Here is a 20,348-nt window from a genome sequence, read left to right on the forward strand (position 1 = left end):
TGCCATCTTCTAAAACCCTATGCATAATAAACATGCATTTAATTCATTCAGAAGGAGTATACTGAACACTGGCCATGTGCTGGTTGACATTCTAAGTGCTTGAAATACAGAAACAGAACGTACAACTCCCCCTCCACAGCAGGACTAATATTATTGAGGGAGGCAAGTGATAAGCAAATTCCAGGGGTAATAAATGTGTCTTATTGAATTAAAGCTGTATGAAAAAATAAAGATGCCTTAGGGGAGTGAGAGAAGGCCAGGTGGCCAGAAAGGACTTGGTGACAAGATGATACTTAAGTAAATATCTGCAGATACTGACAGAGAAAACCATGCAGATGTCTGGAGGAGGAGTCCAGACATAGGGAACAGGAAAAGAGGCCTGAAAAGGAAAAAGGAATGTTTAGAATATTCTATGAAAAACAGTAAAGATGATAATTTTCCATGGAGTGGGTAAGAAGACTAATTCTTGAAGACGTCAAAGTCAGGTCATGGACCCTAGGGGGCATGATTATAGACTTGGAATTTTACTGAGTATAAAAGAAATATTCAGAGAGGTGGGTCGGTGGGTAAAGGCACTTAGCATCAAGGCCCTACATAAGTTCCTGCCCTGGCTCTTCAGTGATAGACTTTATCTGGAAGTGTAAGTTGAAATAAACTCTTTTCTCCCCATTCTATTTTGGTCATGGTGTTATAGACCAACAATAAAAACCTAATTAAGACACTCACTGAACTCAAAGCTCACCATCTCAGCTAGCCTTCCTGGCCAGCAAGCTCCCAGAATCCATCTGTCTCTACCCTACAATGGTGAAGTTACCGGTACACATGCTTGACTTTTACTGGGCTGCTGGATACTAGATCTCAGGTCCTCTTGCTTTCACAGTAAGTGCTCTTAGCCACTCTCCAACCCAATACTCATTCTTTAAGAAACAGAGAAAGCTCTTCTTTAATCACTTTTGTAATTCCCCTCCTCCACTAAGTAGGAGCTCTCAGAAGCCAGCAACTGTGCTACCATAGTTTATTAGCAACATCTCTTATAGTATCTGCTCATGGTGGCTGTGTAATAAGTGCTGGTTAACTGAGCTAAATATGTTGACTGAGACACAGAAATGGAGAAACTCTGCAGAGCTGTAGAAAACGGAAATCACCCATGCAAGTTATACATACAATTGCAAATTTCCTGATAATATACTTAATCCTGATAATGTACTTAATATTATACCTGAAGCCAATATATCCAAAATATGTCAGCAATGTAAAGACTGTTCATGAGATATCTTACATATTGCTTTCATCCTAAATGTTGAATCCTAGTGTATAATTTACACAAAAACACATCCCAATTTGGACTGGCGTCTTTTTAGGTGTTGGACAGTTGCCTATGGGCAACAGATCTCCCACGCTGGGCAGTGCAGTTCGAGATGATAATGAACTCCTGGTGGGATATCCTGACAGGAAGAGGCCATGCTACCCAGTGACAGGCTTCTGCCTGACAGCAACAAAGATAGCAATTAGGTAGATGAGCAATAGAGGGAATGAAGTCCATTTATATATGTTAAGTATTCAGAAATTTATAAAGAAAAATCTTCCACCAACCAAAATAGCAATTTAAAATTTCCTAATTCTGTTTGGTTGTCACATGGGTAGAATGTGTCATCTAAAGTAGTTGATGTCGTTGATTTGTCTATCAAAGGCGCTGTTCTGCCTTGGCTCAGACAGATGCATAAAGACTAAACCCTAGCAAGGCAGAGGCCTGCAGGATTAATGCTTGAAATTATCTCAAGAATTCAAAAGAGGCACCTGATGGCCACACTAGCCAGCCCCTCTTATTTCCGAATCTTAAGTTAATATTCCCTGTCTTATGAATGCCACTGGATACCTTTTACACTTTTACTAAATGTTGCTGACAAAGTAATTTTCCTCACATGTCTTTGTCATTAAGTGCAGTGATGTATTCTCCCAAAAGAACTCCCCATGTGCTGGTTCTAGCCCATCTCTTTCAGTCCCTGGAGCCAGCTGGAATCCCAGGAACGATGGGAAATAATGAGGGGACCCAGCTCCTGCCAGCAGGGAGGTCTTGCCCCACACATGCTTTTTGCCTAGAGGTGACATTGTACTGACATCCAAAGACACAAAGGAAATGGATGTTCATCCCTGGTGAAGGTTCCATCCTGGTGTCCCTGACAGCACAGGCCTAGATCTGCCCTGTGGTCTTCTTTCCTCAACCAGTAGTTCAAGCCTTATCTCTTTAACCTATTGTCAGTATAGAACTGTTGTTTTTTCTCAGCATCTGCAGACCTGCCTTCCATAGTTGAGTACTTTTCTATTTTGAATGTTATATCTTGAAAACAAAACCCATTCTTTTTCTTTACTTAGTTTTCCAATGGCTCCTTGTTCATAGTCAGTCCACTCTTCCACCCTTGGAAGCCTAGCTCCAAGTAGCCAGTGTTCCCATTGACTCATCTGCTGTGGTCCTACCAGAAGCTCATCTGCTTAAAATTTCAGAAGTGCCTGCCTTGCTTGGAAGTGAAAGTCTAACAGCTTTTGTTCTGATCTCTCTCTGTCTCTGTCATTTTGTTGTTCTTGTCTAGACTGTACACAGCTGCTCAAATAGTCTTCCTTGAAACAATGCTTACCAGATTTCATTGATTCTCAGTTGGACGGCTCTGCACGTTGATAACATTTGAAATTGGGATTCAAGACACAAATAAATTGTGTTGCATCTTTTAACTGACAGCACATTTCTTTGTTATTGGCATATATGATGTTGGAGCTGCCTGCATTGATGCTACTGTGCAGTGCAGCCTGTTACATCATTTACAAAGTATAGTAGCAGCAGCATGGATTTTTCTGTTATGTATACAGCCAAACCTGCTTATTCCCAGTCCTATACTCTGCACACATTGCTTGACATATGACCTGTGGTTGAGACCTGCATAAAATGAATGTGTCAGTGCCTGCTTTCCACCATTCTTGTGGGAATTAAATGGAAGAACACAGAGTCTCTGGCCCATGATGATACTCGAGCAATACTAACTCCCTTGTCTTTCACAGTTTTCATTCTTCCTCCTGACCAGGAACCAAGTATAGGGAAGAGGCATTCTTCCTCCTGACCAGGAACCAAGTATAGGGAAGAGGCATACATTCCTCTCTTGCATTTCTGAGTACCATGAAAGATCTTTTATCTAGTATCTTAAGTCATTTGTCTCTCTAAGGCAGTGGTTCTCAACCTTCCTAACGTTGACCCGTTAATATAGTTCTTCATGTTGTGGTGACCCCCAACTGTAAAATTGTTTTCATTGATACTTCATAACTATAATTTAGCTGGTGTTATGCACTATAAAGAAAATCTGATATGCAGGATATCTGATATTCCACCCCTGTGAAAGAATTATTCGACAACCCTAAAGGGGTTGTGACCCACAGATTGAGAACCACCACTCTAAGGGGTATGTTGTATCCAGTGTGGAAAGAATGTTAATGGGGAGAATATTCATTGCATACAAGGTGTTTATTACATTGCATACAAGAAAGGATGATGCATCAAAACGAAAACTATTGTAGTCCGCCCTGGAGTAACAGAATACCTGGAACTAATTTATTAAAGGCAGAGATATTTCTTTGCAGTTGTATGATCTGGAAAAGCCAAAATCAAGATGGTAGCAGGTTTGGTCCCAGTAATGAAACAGCTTCTGTCAGCAAGATGGTATCTTGATGCCTGTATCTTCTAGGGAGGAGGAACACTGTGTCCTACGTGGTGGGCAGTGGAAGGGCAGAGAAGCACTTTCCCTCTGCCAGTGCCTTTTAAAGCTTTATCCATGGCAGTGGATCCCTCATGGCCTACATGCCTCTCAAAATTATCCCCTCCACAGCAATCATGGTGGGAGTAAGTTTCTGACACTCAAACTTAGACAGTTCTTCTGGCCACTTCTTTAGCAAGTTGGCTGGTCCTTTGAGATTCTGCCTCTGGAGCTCTGATTTATAAAGGAAATGGTGGAGGGTCTTGTTTGTGTTATTTTGTTTGGGGAAGGCAGAGCTAGAACCTATCCAACATGAGAAGCAGACTTGCCCCATTTCCTTTCTGTGAAGGGAAGTGAGTTAGCTAAGTGACAGTAAACATGTAAATCAGAAGCTCCCAGAAACACTTGCTCTGATCTCTACAAAAGACACTAGAAAGAGATCGTCCTATAATACTTTGCCCCTACTACTGGTACACCAACGCCTTAGTCAAAATGATAGGAAACCATATAGTCAAACTCTTCCAAAATGCCCTCAGCTACTAAGTATGATATGGGATAAAAATGGCCTGGGGTGAATAATATAGGTAGGATGGATAGAGCATACATGGAGGATCTTCAGCCAGGACAGGGGGAGTGGGGATTGGTCAGCTAAAGAACACCAGCCCCTATCAAGCTGATGAGAAGTGACCAGGATTTTTTAATTTAGAAACAATCATTTTACACATCAATCCCCCATTTCCTCTCCTTCCCATCCTCCCATTCCCCCTACAACCCCCCAACCAACTCCCACCCACTCCCCAAGAACAGTGAGTACTTCCTTGGGGGATCAGCAAAGTCTGTCACATCATTTGGGGGAGGGCCTAGGCCGTCCTCCATGTATCTGGAGTGAAATAGTAGAAATGACTGGCTCTTAATCTACCAGCCCCCGAAACAACCTGATGGTCTGTGGCCAGATATGCGCTTGGCATCCATTGCAGCTGTGACCAAAAGCTACCATTTTCACCTACAGGATGTGAGGTCTCCTGGATGTCATCTTAGTGAGCGATGGGGAAGTCAAGAATTGCCAAAAAGGTTCCATGAATATGTCATTCTTGACTAAGGCTTAACAAGACAGAACTAAAAGCCCTCTTTATCCTACCAAAGCAGGGGATGGAAATTTGGGCAGGAAGCCCAAACTGGTTTTAAGCAAAATTAAGCAGCACTTTCTAAGTACATCAAAGTTTCAGGCTGCATTAATTTGTGTGAACCTCAGATTAGCATGACCTTACAGATGGTTAATATCTTTCTTCCATTGCTTCCACTCTCTCACCAAAGCCTTCATGCTCCATCAAGCCAGTCTCTTCTATACATGTTTTTCTTGGTTTTATAAACTGCAAAATTATTTGCACCATATATAGCATCTATTCAATGTATCTTAGCCATAGTCATCTGCTCTCCGGCCCCACTTTACCCCCAACACATCTCCTATATCATCCCCAGATTCATGTCTTTTAAAATAACCCATAAATGCAATTAGTGCTGCCCAAATTCTCATATGTGTGGAGCCAGGCACAAAAACATAGGAAATTGACCAATAGCCTGCAGGAATGATTTCCTTGTCCATCCAAGATTTATTTCTCTATGTCCTGTAACCAGAGTCTGTGGTGTCTTTGGCAATATGGTCTTTTCTAGTTATGGTAAGAAGTTGAGAGCTAGAAAAGATGCCTGTCTTATTTGCGGTGACATCATCATGTAACGATCCATGTCTTCTGTGAGCAGCTTTGTTTACACATGTGGGGACAGCTCTGCTCAAAGTCCTTCTTTTATAGTGTTTCAACAGCTTAAAATCCATGGGTCTCACAGTGCTTTTTCATACATCCTTAGTGTTTATGCATCTGTCCCTATCCCTCATTTCTTTCACCTCCTGCTCCCATCTCCACTTAAAACTTTAGCTCCCAATATCCCCCTCCCAGTTGTTCTTTCATTTCATGTACGTTCTACTAACCCCTTTTATTACTTTTTTTTTACTTTGCTTGCAAAAGCATAGATTTCCATGTTGTTTCTTCATGGACACTTCATTTCTGTTCACCTCTCCCTGTAACCCACTGCCAACTGCCTGCTCAGGAATCTCAAGATGTATTTTGTCCCCTGAGTTACCAACATTCCTTGCCAGCTTTGTAATTGACACAATCTGCTATGGTGCCCTTGGTCTCCACCGCACCTTGTCAACTAATCACCTTTCTCTATTTTCTTTTTATCTAATGGATGCTTCTGTCTACCGGGAAATGCACAACTCTTCATTGAATCGCATCGCTTCACTCAGGCCAGAGGTCTAATTTGTTTAGTCACTTCACATTCCAGTGCTGTCCATCAGAGCCTAGCCAGGCCATACCAAGTTGATATTCTCTGGGAGTATAAATGTGTTCCATCATCCATCTCCCAACATTGTGAGAGAGCCAGCTTATTAAAGAGAAAATAAGGATGACAACAGGCAAAGGGAGAAGGAGTGTGTATATGACCTTCGTTGTCTAGATTTAATCACAGTTTCTGCAGCATGCAATAGCTCCTCTGAGTGGTCAAGCCTGACTTCTTATACATTGTATTTGCTCATTTTTGTTTCTGCTCAGAGGTGATCTTGATGTTTCTTCTAAACATAGAGCTGTGGCATTGTGGGAGATTCAGAAGAGCAGTTATTCTTTGCTAAGCCTTAATTTCTATTAAACTGGGACTGACTCATTTATCCTCAGCAGTGGAAATCACCCAAGAAAATTTGTCCTTCAGAAAACAGAATGAAAAATAGCCCCCAATTTTCAGATGACATTTAAGTGTCTCAGTTGAATGCACTCATCACAAATCCTAAACATGTAGTAGTCATGTTTTCCATTATTACTTTTCCTATGTCTACAAGAGGACATTTTATAACAAATGATCAAAGAGTAAAAGCATAGCTTGTATGAAAGCTTCATTTTGTCAGTAACTAGGTAGAGACCACTGAGAAGTATCTAACTCCACTTTGTTTACCTCAGGAGTAAAGTATTGCTTCTACCTAGTCTTTATGCTCTTTTGACCCCCTGGAGTTTATATCATGATCTTAGTATCATTACATAAGCAGGATATTACACAGATTTTGTCTTTGCATTATTGTCATGAGAAGAGGCTCTCTAGCTGTCCTTTAAGTCCCACCCCCACACACACACATCTGCATGTCACCACCTCACAGATGTCTACTCTTGATCTCATGAATCAGGCTTGTTTAGAGTACTCAGAGCCCTATCCTCATATCTTTGGATACTTACTGTGATGATTAATATTGTCAATTTGAAAGAATCTAAAATACCATAGGAGACAAATCCTTGGGCATGTTTGTAAGGGATCATCTAAATTGGGTTAATTAACATGGAAATATCTACCGTAACTGTGTGTGGACACATTCTCTAGGCTGCATTCCTGGACTGAATGAAAAGGAGAAATCCAGGGCTGGAGAGATGGCTCAGAGGTTCAAAAGAACACTGGCTGCTCTTCCAGAGGTCCTGAATTCAGTTCCCAGCAATTCCCACATGGTGACCCACAACCATCAGTAATGGTTGTCTGTCTTGTAGGCATACATGCAGTCAGAACACTGTGTACATAATAAATAAATCTTTAAAACAAAATAGGAGAAAGCCTGCTAAGCACCAGCATTCATCTCTACTTGCTAATTGTGTATTATGCAATGTGAGCAACCGCCTCAAGCCCCCGCTGTGATGGATTTCCCCCTGAACTGCAAGCAAAAACAAACCCTCCATCCCTTAAATTGCTTCAGTAAGTTCTTCTGTCACAACCACAAGACAAGTAACTAAGACTTTTAGTGAGCTCACATTGCCTCAGAAAGAGTTATGAATATAGCAGTGCCAGTGTTGAACAGTGTCTGACCCAATGTCACTGAATCTCACAGGGCATGTAGTCATAAGCTGGCACTGACCCATGTGATACTGCCTAGGAGATGCAGGTGCTCTGGGCATGAGTCATGGGGGAAAGAGGCCAGTGCTTACTGTCTAGAGTTATCAGAAAGGCCTGCCTAAGCTTAATCCTAGAAGATGGATAGATAGGAAAATGAGGAAGATAGAAAAATGCTACAGGAAGAAGAAACACATTCTCATGGAGAAATTTGGAGAATTATGTAGAGTTTACTACTTAACATGGATTCACCCTGCATGTTGTGTATTAATTTACTTAATCCTTGCTATGGTCCTAGGACATAAATTCCATATTTCTCATGTTTGGGTAAAGAAATCTAGAAATATGGACATAACTGCCGATGCTCTGCTATAAATAAGAAGCAGAGTCAAGATTTGAACCAGTCAAGCAGCTTCACACCAGTGACCATACTCTGTCACTGTGCCCAACTTGCATGCAAACCTATATAAGTATACATAGATCAGCTTTCAAAAAGTGTTAAGAGCCACAGCTCAAATCCCATTTCCAACCCTTGCTGCCTTTTGACAAGTTTCTTAACTAATATGGCCTTCAACTTTTCACCTCTAAAGCAGGAAGATGTTCTATATTGCATCTGGATATAAAATGCTGCGTCCTAGTTTATGTATTTCAAATCTTGGTTAGTGGCCAGCGGGACTGTTTACAGGGGATGTGGAACCTTTAGGAAGTATAATGTTTGCCAGTAGAGACAGACCTTGAGAGCTACAGCTTGTTACTCTGTACCCACCCCCTCTGCCATTTAAGAAGCCACTGCCAGATCCTGCGGCCATGGACTAACTCAATCCAGGCACCATACCTTCCCTACTATGATGGACTGTGTCCCCTAGTCTGTGAGCCAAAATAAACTTGTTCTCCTTTAAGCTGTTTCTGCCAGGTATTCTGTGACACTGAAAGACAAACAGCCCATCAACTGCTGAGTACTGTGATTTTGATATTCAAAAAATCATCTGCCTATAGAAAGGTCAGTGGGCTAGAGGGAGTGGTGATAAAATCAGAGAAATAGCTACAGGAGCTGCAGTGGTAATGCAGGTATTTGTACAGCCATGCAGAGTCTAGACATACCAGTGATGGGCAGGCACACAGCCAAATTTGGGGTTTTCTTTTGGGTATGTTGGTGTGATCCTGCCATTGAGGGAGGCCAGTTCCTGCTTGCAGCCAGCCTTGCTTAGACACAGCACACATGCTTACCAACTCTCATTTTGTTCCTACTCTGAACCTGGAAAAGTCCAGTCACTTGGCTCTGTTAACACATGTGTAGAGCTCTCACAGTCATGGGCTTAATGTGAGTTTAGGCTGAGTTCTTCTTAACACACACACACATACACATTAAAACTGTCCAAAGGTTCTACCCCAAAGGATGTGAGTGGTCAGTTTCAGTGCCAAGAAACTTTGATAGAAGCAGCCTTCACCCTCATGTTGGTGAACTCCTTTCCGGTAATCAGAGATATGGTCAATGATTGTAATAGGCTTAAATTGGTACCTGTTTTTTTATCATCACCCATTTTGATTGTTATATGACCCTCAATCAGTTATCTCATGGCCAAGAACATAATCACAGGTGATGACAAGTACTCTCAGTAGTCGTAGTAAAAGTGAAGCTGTTGCTGGTAAGAACGTCACATTGTCTTGTGACCACTGCAGCTACCAGTCACTCTTCACAGAGAACTACTCTGTGTATAACCCATAACTCGCCATTGCTAAAAGCTTCCCATGAACCTAGTCAGAATTTCAAAGCTCTCCTCTATGAGATGAGAGCTCTTGAAAAAGGACACAAACAGGAAGTCAGTTCCAAGCACTGTGATCTCCAAACAGTAATGCTGGTACCATTCAAACATCTCACACCTGCTTTGTCTTCTTTTGAATATTTCAGTAGTGGTCAATGTTAATGCTTTTAAGAATAGATCGTGTGTGTGTGTGTATGTGTGCACGCGTGCGTGTGCACATGCACACATGTAGAGAAATCATTTTAAAATGGTAACATTTCAGTTAACATGCAAAATAATGGGCCTCATCATACCATTTTCTCATATTTACCTTGCCAAGACTCTCACTATAATCCTCCTCCTACTTTTTCTCTTCAAATACTCCTGTTTCCACATCTCTCTCAGACACACACACACACACACACACACACACACACACACACAGAGCAATATGTGTTACTAGATCTAAATTCTACCTGGGATAAAATATGCTGTCTTGTCTCACACCATTACTCACTTGTTTCCCCTCCATTTCAACTCCCTCCACTCATACCCTACCTTGTGAGTTCATTAGATGATGGATGGACAGATGGATTGATGGATAGATGGATGGATGGATGGATAGATGGATGGATGGATGCATGGATGCATGGATGGATGGATTCCTCGAATGAAAAGAAACATGTAATAGTCAGGTTTGTAAGTCTGGCTTGTTTCACTTAACATCATGATCTCCAGTTCCATTTTCCTAAAAATGACATCGTTTCACGCTTTACAGAGGAATAAAACTTTACTATGTATGTGTGCATGCCACATTTTCTTTGTTCTTCTGAGGATGAGAAACCCAGGCTGTTTCCATATCTTGGCTGTAGTAGATAATGCAGCAATAAACATGGATGTGTAAGTGCCGCTCTGGTGGGCCTACCGAAGCTTCTTTCCATTGTGTTCCCATGACTGACAGAGTTTGATCATGTGCCAGGTCTGTCTCTCATTTTTAAGGAACCTCCACACTGATTTCCAGGGTGGCCATACAAGATTTAATTCCCAAAGGCAGTGCACACAGGTCCCCATTTATTCACACCCTCACTTTTATGTGTCATTAGTTCCATTGTGATAGTCATTCTGACTAGAATGAGATAGAATTTCAATGTAGTTTTCATTTACATTTCCCTGATGGCCAAAAGGCCTGAGCATTTGTCATGGTTTATTGGCCATTTACATTTCTCCTTTTGAGAAATGTCTATTCACTTCATTTAATCATTCATTGGTAGGATGATCTGTAGAGTTCAGTGTTTAGTTTTTCTAGTTCTTTACAGGTCCAAGCATTATTCCCTGTCTGATGTACAGTTGGCAAAGATTTTCTCCCATCCTCTCTCTGTTCATTCTGTTGTTTCCTTTGCTATTAAGAAGGTTTTTTTAATTCCACACATGCTCATTTGCCAATTTCTGTAATTATTTCCTGAGCTATCAGAGTCCTTATAAACTGTGTTTGATATGTATAAAGTCCAGGAAAGCTAAGAGACATCACTTTTTTAAATCCAAACTATAATGTGATAAGATGGTTTTTAAGTGTGAAATTATATCATTCCCAAGAAGGAAATGCCCAAAGCAATACAGAGCCACTATATGAGTGTGGAGCCTCCCACTATGATTAACAGAACAGCTTTCACTTTGGGATGGGATTCGCTCTAAAAATAATAATAATAATATAAGGGTGGGAGACATGACTCAGTAGATCAGTGTAAGCATGAGGACCTAAGTTCAGATCCTTGCACCCACATAAAAATCTGAGTGTAGTTACAAGCGTGTCTGTAATTCCAGTGCTGTGGTGGACAAAGACAGGAAAATAAGTAGGGCTTACCAACTGCCAGCCACCAGCCAGCCTGACCTCCAAGTTCAGTAAGTGACCTTGCCTCAAGGGAACAAGCCAAGATGAGTCTTTTGCTGACCTCCGACCATGCACAAGTGTATATACCCACACATACAAGCTCACACACAACACACACACAACACACACACACACACACACGCATGCATCACACCATATACAAATAATATCAGTCCTGTAACCTCTGACTTTTGTGTTTCATATCCAGATAATGTTCTATGCTGTGGAGAATTTTGTCAAGAAAACATTTTGGTAAACTTTTTCTCAAGGGCTATTTGCAAATAAATGATAGTGTTAGGACACTGTAAATTCAAATTTGATGTTTTTTGAAAGGTGGATGGCAGTTGAAGCATTAGGTTACTGTTTCTTACAAGTAGCTTGATAGTTTTATAATGCTGGTGTTTAAGTGAATTAAATCTTATTGCTGGGGAGGATTTTTTAGGGCTTTCTTGGCTGGTTATTTTGTTTTCAGATCAATTGAGCTTATTACAATTAGCAGGATGAATCAGCTTCCCTGAATAAAAAAAAAAAACAAATGGGATGGTTTTAAGTAAAAAGATATAAAAGTCAAATTACTTCTCTAAGGTTTCTACTTAAGTGATTCAATAAATAAAGGCACATAAAATGTGTTGTTGACAAGGTAGTAGTGCAGCAAACAGCAGAGTGCATTATGGGGGCAGCAGTGCCTGGGCATTAAGCTCAAAACTAAACCTAATTTTTTTAAGTGTATAATAAATCTTGTCTTGTTGAGCACTTTACTTCCAAGTGGTTTTGACCAGTTATTGATCATGTGGATAGATGGCAAATCTGTTTGCCCCAAATGGAGTTTTGTGTTGCATAAGTTCAATGTTTCGTGTATTTATTTCCCCCGTCTTCAGGGTTGCTGGATCTTATCTTTTTTTCATCATTTAATAGCCATAAAGACATACGGGAAAGAACAATTTAATGGGGAAAAATTGGAGGCAGGAGAACATTTAAGCAAAGCTCCTGAAGTGAAAAGGTGGGAAGTTTATGAAGGCCTGAAAGGCAGTACTGGTGAGAAGCTCTAAGGATGGGTAATAGACGCAAACACTGTGACAAGATGGCCGATGAGTCGTGTGATGCTCCACCTTCCACAGTGCTTGAGATGATTGAAAGGAAGAACCCCACTGAGCATTTTTATCCTGCTCGTTTGGTCCACACCTGCTTACATCCTAATGTTTATCCTTTAATATTCTAGGTACTTGATTTTAACATCTATTATTCTTCCACCCAACTACACTATGGGCAGGGAGTATAAGAATAGTAGAAAATTACAATATAAATAGATGTATAAAGAATCATTTTGAAACAGCTTTATTGAAATGCAGTCTTAAACTGTCTGACTCAATAGGGTGTTTTTGTATATTCACAGGTGTGTGGCAATTAAAAAAATCAACTTGAAACATTTTTGTCACTCTAAACAAAATGTTGTACCTATTATGTAGGCCCACCTCTTCCTCCTCCCCACTGACCCTAAGGAACCACTCATTTTTTTTAAGATTTATTTATTTATCACATATACAGTGTTCTGCCTGCATGCCAAAAGAGGGCACCAGATTGAATTGTAGATGGTTATGAGCCATCATGTGGTTGCTGGGAATTGAACTCAGGACGCCTGGAAGAGCAATCAGTGCTCTTAACCTCTGAGCCATCTCTCCAGCCCCTCACTCTTTTTTTTTACTTCTTTTTTTCCACTTTTTTATTTAAATTAGAAACAAGCTTCTTTTACACATCAACCCCAGTTCTCTCTCCCTCCTCTCCTCCCCTGCCCCCAACGGATCACCTATCCCACCCCCTTTCTGATCCCCAGGGAGGGTGAAGCCTTCCATGGGGCATCTTCAAAGTCTGTCATATCATTTGGAGCAGGGCCTAGATCCTTCCCTGTGTTTCTAGGCTGAGAGAGTATCCCTCTGTGTGGAGTGAGCTCCCAAAGTCCACTTGTGTACTAGGGATAAATACTGATACACTACCAGAGGCCCCATGGATTAACCAGACCTCCAAACCGACATCCTCGTTCAGGGGGACTGGAACAGTCCTATGCTGGTTTCCCAGCTGTCAGTCTGGGGTCCATGAGCAACCCCTTGTTTAGGTCAGCTGAGGAACCACTCTTTTACTTTCTGTCTTTATGTGCCACTGTTCACTTAAGTAGAATCATGTGATTTGTAGCCCTTGTAACTGGCCTCTTTCGGTTAATATTTTCAGAGCTTACCTGACTTGCAGCATGTAACTGATTCTCATTACTTACATTATTGCTGCATGGTCATGTGGTAGAACATGGGTTGTCTCTGCGTTCTGGCTGCTACGAATAGTGAATGCCCCTACAAGCATCCAAGCAAGAGTTCTCGTGTGGACACCTGCAGTCATTACTGTTGGGTTTGTTTCTCTGGGTAGTATTGCTAGATCGTTCGTGTTAACTCTGTTTGACCACTTCAGTGGCTGCTAGATCCTTCGCAGTATTGGAACCACTGTGTTTCCACCTAGAATGCATGGAGGTTCCAGTCTCTCATCTTCAGTCTTTTTGGTTACATACACCCTGGTAGATATGTAATTGTGGTCTTGTCTTTGCTTTGACTTGTGTTTCATTGATAATGAATAATACTGAATATCTCTCTCTGTGACTGTCAGAATCATGTTGATATGCTTCAGAGAAGGGTGTACTCAGATTGTCTGCCTACATTTAATTGTTATTTTTCTGTTATTATGGAGACATCAACATTTATGCATTCTTGATACTCTGATTTATGCCTTCCTTCCTTTGTGTACTGAGATGACCATGTCAATTTTATTGAGATGACCATGCCCTTTTTCTGTTAATATATTGCATCAGCCAGTTAGTCTACCATTTTAACCAACCTTGGATTCCAAACAAACCTCACTTGGTTGTCTTATATAACCACATTTCTATGCAACTAGGTTGGACTTTCCAATGATTTTTTGAGGGCTTTTGCCTTTAGCCATAAAAATATCAGTCTATAATTTCTTTAGGATTTTCTGTCTAGTATGACCTGAGTCATACTGTGCTTAGAAAGAACCTTCTCTCCTTCAATTTTTTAGAAATCCTTGTTAGGAACTGATATTAATTCTTCTTTGGATGTTTGACAGACATTCCCAGCACATCCATATGGAGCTGGGCATTTCCTTTCAACAATATTTAATGAATTATTTACTATTTTAATTCTTTTTTCTTTTATTAATTAAATTTATTCATTTATTTTATATCTGGACCACAATTCCCCTCCCTTCTCTCCTCCCATTCCCTCCCACACCTCTCTCTGCCACCCCTGCCCTGAATTCATTCCTCCTTTGTTTCTGTTTAGAAAGGGCAGGGCTTCCCATGGTTGTCCACAAAGCATAGTATATCAAGTTGAGGTAGGACTAAGCTCCTCTTCTCATATTAAGACTTGGTAAGGCAACCCAAAATGAGGAAACTTTGCCAAAAGTTTGCCTAACGTTTCAGGGGCAGGCCCCTCTTCCATTTTTTGGAGTCCCACAAGTAAGCCAAGCTGTACAACTGTCACACATATGTGGAGGATCTAGGTCAGTCCCATGCAGGCTCCTTAGCAGTCAGTCCAGCATCATGAGCTCTTATGAGCCCAGGTTAGTTGTCTCTGTGGGTTTTCCTGAGATGACCTTGACACCCCCCCCAGCTTGTATAATCCTTCCTCCCTCTCTTCAACAGGATTCCCAGAGCTCAACCCAGTGCTTGTCTGTGGATCTCTGTATCTGCTTCCATGAGTTACTGGATGAAAGCTCTCTTATGACAATTGGGTGTAGGGGTGAGGCCACAATACTGTCCGTGCCCCTTCAATATTGTGGACTCACTCCTACAATTGGGGTAGTCACCAATCTGATTACAGGAGAAGGCCAGCTACAGGCTACCTATCCTCTGTTGTTAGGAGACTTAGCTGTGGTCATATTTGATATCTTTAAAGATGCCTATGCATTGTATTCTCTTAAGACAGCTCTGCTAATTTGTTTCTCCTTGGTAATTTTCTCATTCCATCTCAGTTCTAACTTACTGACACCTAGATGGTTGTTTCTAGTATATTCATTTGTAGTTGTTATTCATTTAGGATATATCATAACATTTCACTACTGGCCTTAGTGCTTTGAGTTTCCTTCTTTAGCATCATTGTAACTTTCACTAAAGTTTTACTCTGTTAATCTTTTCAATAATGCTTTATTTTGTTGATTCCCTCCATTTTTTCTGGTTCATCAATTTATACGGTGAGCTGTTGCTTCCCTCTTTCTGATTGGTTACATTGTTTGTGCTTGCTCTTTTTCTAGTGCATTCAAAGGGAAACTTAGTCACTGATTTGGGAGGTGGGAGAGCGAGAAGAGTGGAGGGAGGGGAAGCATTGTATGAGAGAAGAATCTATTTTCAATTTTAAAGAGGGAAATTTTAATATAGTTCTTCTTAGCCACAATTTTTCTCAGTGCTACGTTGAAGGCTTCCATAATGTCAGCATGCTATATCTTTGTTTTCATTTGTCTACATTTTTATTTCCCTTGTAATTTCTTCCTTGACCTATGTGCCATTTTAAAATGTGGCATTCTCATTTGTCACCATTTTTGAGAGTTTTCCTACTATTTAGTTTACGGCATGTGCATCTCTACACAGTCTGTCGTTCACTGTAGTGCTATCTGTCGTACAGTGCATGACTTCACGTCCAGCCAGTGTGTCAGTTAAGAAGAGGAATATGTGGGTTATGTGTGACTGTTATGTTGTAGGTGGCACAATCAGGGGTATCATTCACACAGCAAGGAATTTGAGGGGGTTTTTTTTGGTGCTTTATTGACTCATGGCTAGAAATGTTCTATTTTAGAGGCTGGAGAGTTGGCTCAACAACTAAGAGAACTTGCTGCTCTTGCAGAGAACCTGAGTTCAGTTTCCAACACCCACACTGGCAGCTCACGTGCATCTGTTAACTCCAATCCTAGGGAATCCAGCACCCTTTTCTGACCTCAGAGGGTACCAGACACGCATGTGGTACACAAACATGCATTCGAGCAAAACACTCACACACAAAATAACACAATACATAAATCTTAAAAATAAATACAAACCATTTTTTAAATTCCTATTTTACCATTTATGTTATTTTATATATTATATGTAACAGTTTTTATATTATAACGGTTTTCTGGCAATGGAAAATAAAATGTCCAAAAAAGAGGCACTTTCTAAATCACACAGATGGAATATGATCAAATTACTTACTAATTACTTACTTTAAAGCCCTGTCTGTCCTATTTTCTTGATGGATGACTTCTGTGCCCTCCTGAAACTCAGTAACATACATACAGCTAGCTGTGTTCTCTGGAATTCAGTGATGGGGCATATGATTTTTCTCCACTGCCCAGTCTGAGAGTCAGCAGCTGCAAGAAGCCAGAGAGCCCTTGAGAAACTGAATTTTACATCTTAATGTATTTACCTATAATTTTAAATAGCCCCCACTAGTGACTCTCCAATTGATCAGTTGAGTTATCACCTTATTCCTAGCTATTATCCCCCTTTAACACTGTGTGTGGTTAAACCTTACAATGTAGTATAAGTAGAAGAGTCCCCCAAGTCAGCATGGAGAATTTCAGATATAATAGAAGTCCGGGGATGAACTGTGGGAATAGATTCTTGAAAATTTATTGTTTGTACATCTGTCTGTATGAACTTTGGAACTAGAGTTGTAGGTGTTGTGGCCCACCAGTCATGGACGCCGGGATCCAAACTCTATGATCCTCATGACTGAACAGCAAGCATTCTTCACCAATGAGCCATCTTACCAGAGCACTTCCCCACCCTTTCTTCATAGGAATATTTTTTAAAGATACTATGATGGATCTATCAGGTCTTCTGAAAACCCATATTCAAGAAGCCAGATCTCTAGTAGAAACACAAGCTGTGTGGGAACCACAGCAGAGAATCAGGATGCACACAGAGACCCTGGAATCTACCTGCATCACAGAGGATCCCTGTTCTGCTGTCTGCCTCTCACCCAAACCCAGCCAAACTGCAAGGGAGGCAGGAAACTTCTCTTTTCTGATGTAGGAAACTAGGGAAGGAAAAGCAGCAACCTTCAAAGCCTTGACAGAAACAGTTACATTATGCAGATTGTGCTAAGCAAAGGGAAGGAACCCATGGGGCTCTCCATGGATCTTTCCATAGAACTGCCTTCTGAAAGTTTTTACAGATTTACAGAATCTGGAACTTTCCATAGAACTGCCTTCTGAAAGTTTTTACAGACTGACAGAATCTTCCCAGGGAGTGTTTGAAGTCAGGAGATAGATGGTCCTATTATCCTCATCTCTCAGTAAGGCACACCTTTCTGTTTTCCAATAAGGTTCTTCAGATACGTATTGATGAAAGCCAAATTGTTCATAGATAAAAGAGACCTAGCCAATATATTCTATCCTCTGGAATAAGATGTGATATTAACAGAAGGGATATTTTTTAGCTTCTCTTTCTTTACAGAAGAAGTATAGATGTTTGATGTCAGACCAGTATCTCTTCTTACATTATTAGCATGTACAGTAGATAATATTTTACAGTGTGATTTGTCAAGAGTAATAATGGTAAATTTATCCCAGATACATCCAGTTTTGCTTGTTCAATGTAATTAAATCCTACACCCCAGAATCTCCTACATTGAGCATTTCCTTTTCTCTGGGCTCATGTGATTCCTATATCAGAAACAAAATAAGAAATTACAATGCTCTTTCCCAAACCATCATGAGATTAAAAACATGTCTCTTTACATAGATCTTGAACATCAGTGTCCCACTCTAAGGGAAAGCTTGCTGCAAAGAGGAAAGCTGAAAGTCACATTAGCTTGACATTGTGAACAAGAAGGAAGCCCACGGGTAAATTTAATTTCCCTGCAGGGGAATTAATGTTGTTTCATCCATTTGTCTGCAGGTCATAGATCTGTACTGGGGAGTTGATGAAGATGAATGGGACAGCCCTGAGCTGCAGAAGATGCGAATGAAGCTTCTGGAGGAGTGCTTGAAGACTTCTGCAGGTCCATGCTTTGTTGTGGGTATAAAAACACTAATGTTTTCTATTAATTCATAAGAATGTAAGAAAAAGTGCTGATCTGTGGGGGTTAGGTTTTCTTTCAAGTACCAAGAGAAAGACTTTTTCGGTGTTCATTTTAAAGAATTTTAACTGTTTCCTTACCCACACATGTGAGAAAAAAAAACTCTTCAGCTTTTCACAAGACGTTACAAATTAATAATGAACATTTTGAAATGTTCATGAGGGGAAGGACTTGGAATTGAAAAGTTTTCCAACTTGCAGTAAGCAATGGGATGGCTCTCTCAGTCCTGCAGTAACTAACCCAGCTTTGCTCAACCGGCTGTATGATTGATTCCATCACCGTATCTTTTATCCCCCCCCCCCCCAATATTAAAATGTCTGGCATTTCTTTAAACACAATGTCTGAAAGATTTGTAAAGAAAACCAAGTATATTAGTCAAACCCAGTAGGAAATGGTGCTTCTTGAGATTGTGTCTACAGTGATTTCCAGCCAGAGGTTCACTATAACGTCAAACATGCCGACCAGGTCTTTTCAAGGACTTCACTATTAGCTAGGTGTGTTGTTCTGAAGATGGCACCCTCTCCTCTGTAAGCATGGTGCAATGGTGTAAGGAGACTGTTGTATATCAGGTGGTTGTGCAAAATCATTTCCATGCCCGGTTAAGAAAGCCATGTCTTGAATTCAAACCACGTCCACACATTCACTGGAGTTGAAACAGTGGATGCCCTGAGGAATGACCATCATGATTGAGAATATGGAAGCAGGAAGCAGATAAGGTGCTGGAGAAGCAGCTGAGAGCGTACACACTGGAACAACAACCACAAGACGTTACAAATTAATAATGAACATCCAGTCTAGGGGTTTGCAGAATGGATGTATGAAAACAGTGACCTAAGTCCCTGGAAACTGTATTGCCAGCTACACCATCGTTGTGGTTTGGGTGAGAAAAGTGCCCAAAGGCTCACTTGGTCCCCAGCTGGCAGTGCTGTTTGGGAATGTTATGCAACTCTTAGGAGGTGGAGACTTACTACAGGAAATACATCACTGAGAACAAGCTTTGAGGATTTATAACCTTAGCCTACTTCCAATTCACTTTCTCTGCTTCATTGTGTGGTTAAGATGTAGGTCCGTGGCTTCCTTCTCTCACTGCCATGCCTACTCCTTGCTGCCATGACACCCCACCATGATAGAGCTTCATCCCTCTGGAACAATAAGCAAAATAAACTCTTTCTTCTATACGTTGGTCTTGGCCATGGTATTTTTCACAACAATAGGAAAGTACCTAATATAATGCTATCCTCAAACTAAATCATACAAGTCACTAAAGCAGGGAGGAGTGAGAGAAATTCAAAGCCAGGAACATGGGTCAGGTCAAATTCTTTCATGCTCAGAAAGCTAGATTTGAGAAGTCTGCTGTTGTATATCCCTGTTGGCAATCAGGGGCCATGTTCTCAATAGCTTCGTCTAAATCCAGGCTTGGAAATTCTGAAGTCACAGACATTTGCCCATTTCATAACACTCTAGAATGTTGTACCTAAACTAAAACTACTTGCAGATATTAATTTCAATAAGTCGCTAGTGAGAGAATGAATAATTTAGAAGTTTAGCAGGTTCTGAGGGTAAAGATCGACTGACAGGACATCAACAGCAACATCCCCTGGGTCATTTATCCCTCCTTCATCCTCCCATTACATGTTTAAACTCATAGCAGCCATAGAGGAAACATTGCAAGCAGGTGGAGGATTATTTACCCTGACGATCCTAAATTATACAAGGCTGGCCTCGGTGTTTATAGGAGAGTACACCTTATAGCTTTTCCTGTTGTAACTATGATAACTCCAGTGGTAACAACAGGCTGTGTCACTCATGAGCTACAGTTTCTTTGCTTCATACTTCCTTTAGATAGTGCCACAAATTCTGGTGCTCCTGTAGGATACAAAGCTTAACATGATAGCTCTCTGAATGCTAAGGAAAAATTCAAAATTGTTGAATAAAGGATGGTTTTATATAT

At 40.8% G+C, this 20,348-nt stretch overlaps 1 protein-coding gene across 2 annotated transcripts in view; it reads left to right on the forward strand.

Annotated features, from left to right (window-relative positions):
• Positions 1 to 20,348, forward strand: part of Nwd2 (NACHT and WD repeat domain containing 2) — a 156,314-nt gene that overhangs the window by 71,884 nt on the left and 64,082 nt on the right. Inside the window, exon 3 of one of the 2 annotated variants that reach the window (XM_005074389.4) lies at positions 18,217 to 18,333. In XM_005074389.4, the coding sequence (XP_005074446.1) occupies positions 18,217 to 18,333 (117 nt within the window). Of the gene's footprint in view, positions 1 to 18,216; positions 18,334 to 20,348 lie in introns of those variants that run through there. The other variant, XM_040747096.1, reaches the window with a different exon arrangement.

This window comes from Mesocricetus auratus, unplaced genomic scaffold (genome assembly GCF_017639785.1).
Source record: "Mesocricetus auratus isolate SY011 unplaced genomic scaffold, BCM_Maur_2.0 Super-Scaffold_100006, whole genome shotgun sequence".
Taxonomy (NCBI): Eukaryota; Metazoa; Chordata; class Mammalia; order Rodentia; family Cricetidae; genus Mesocricetus; species Mesocricetus auratus.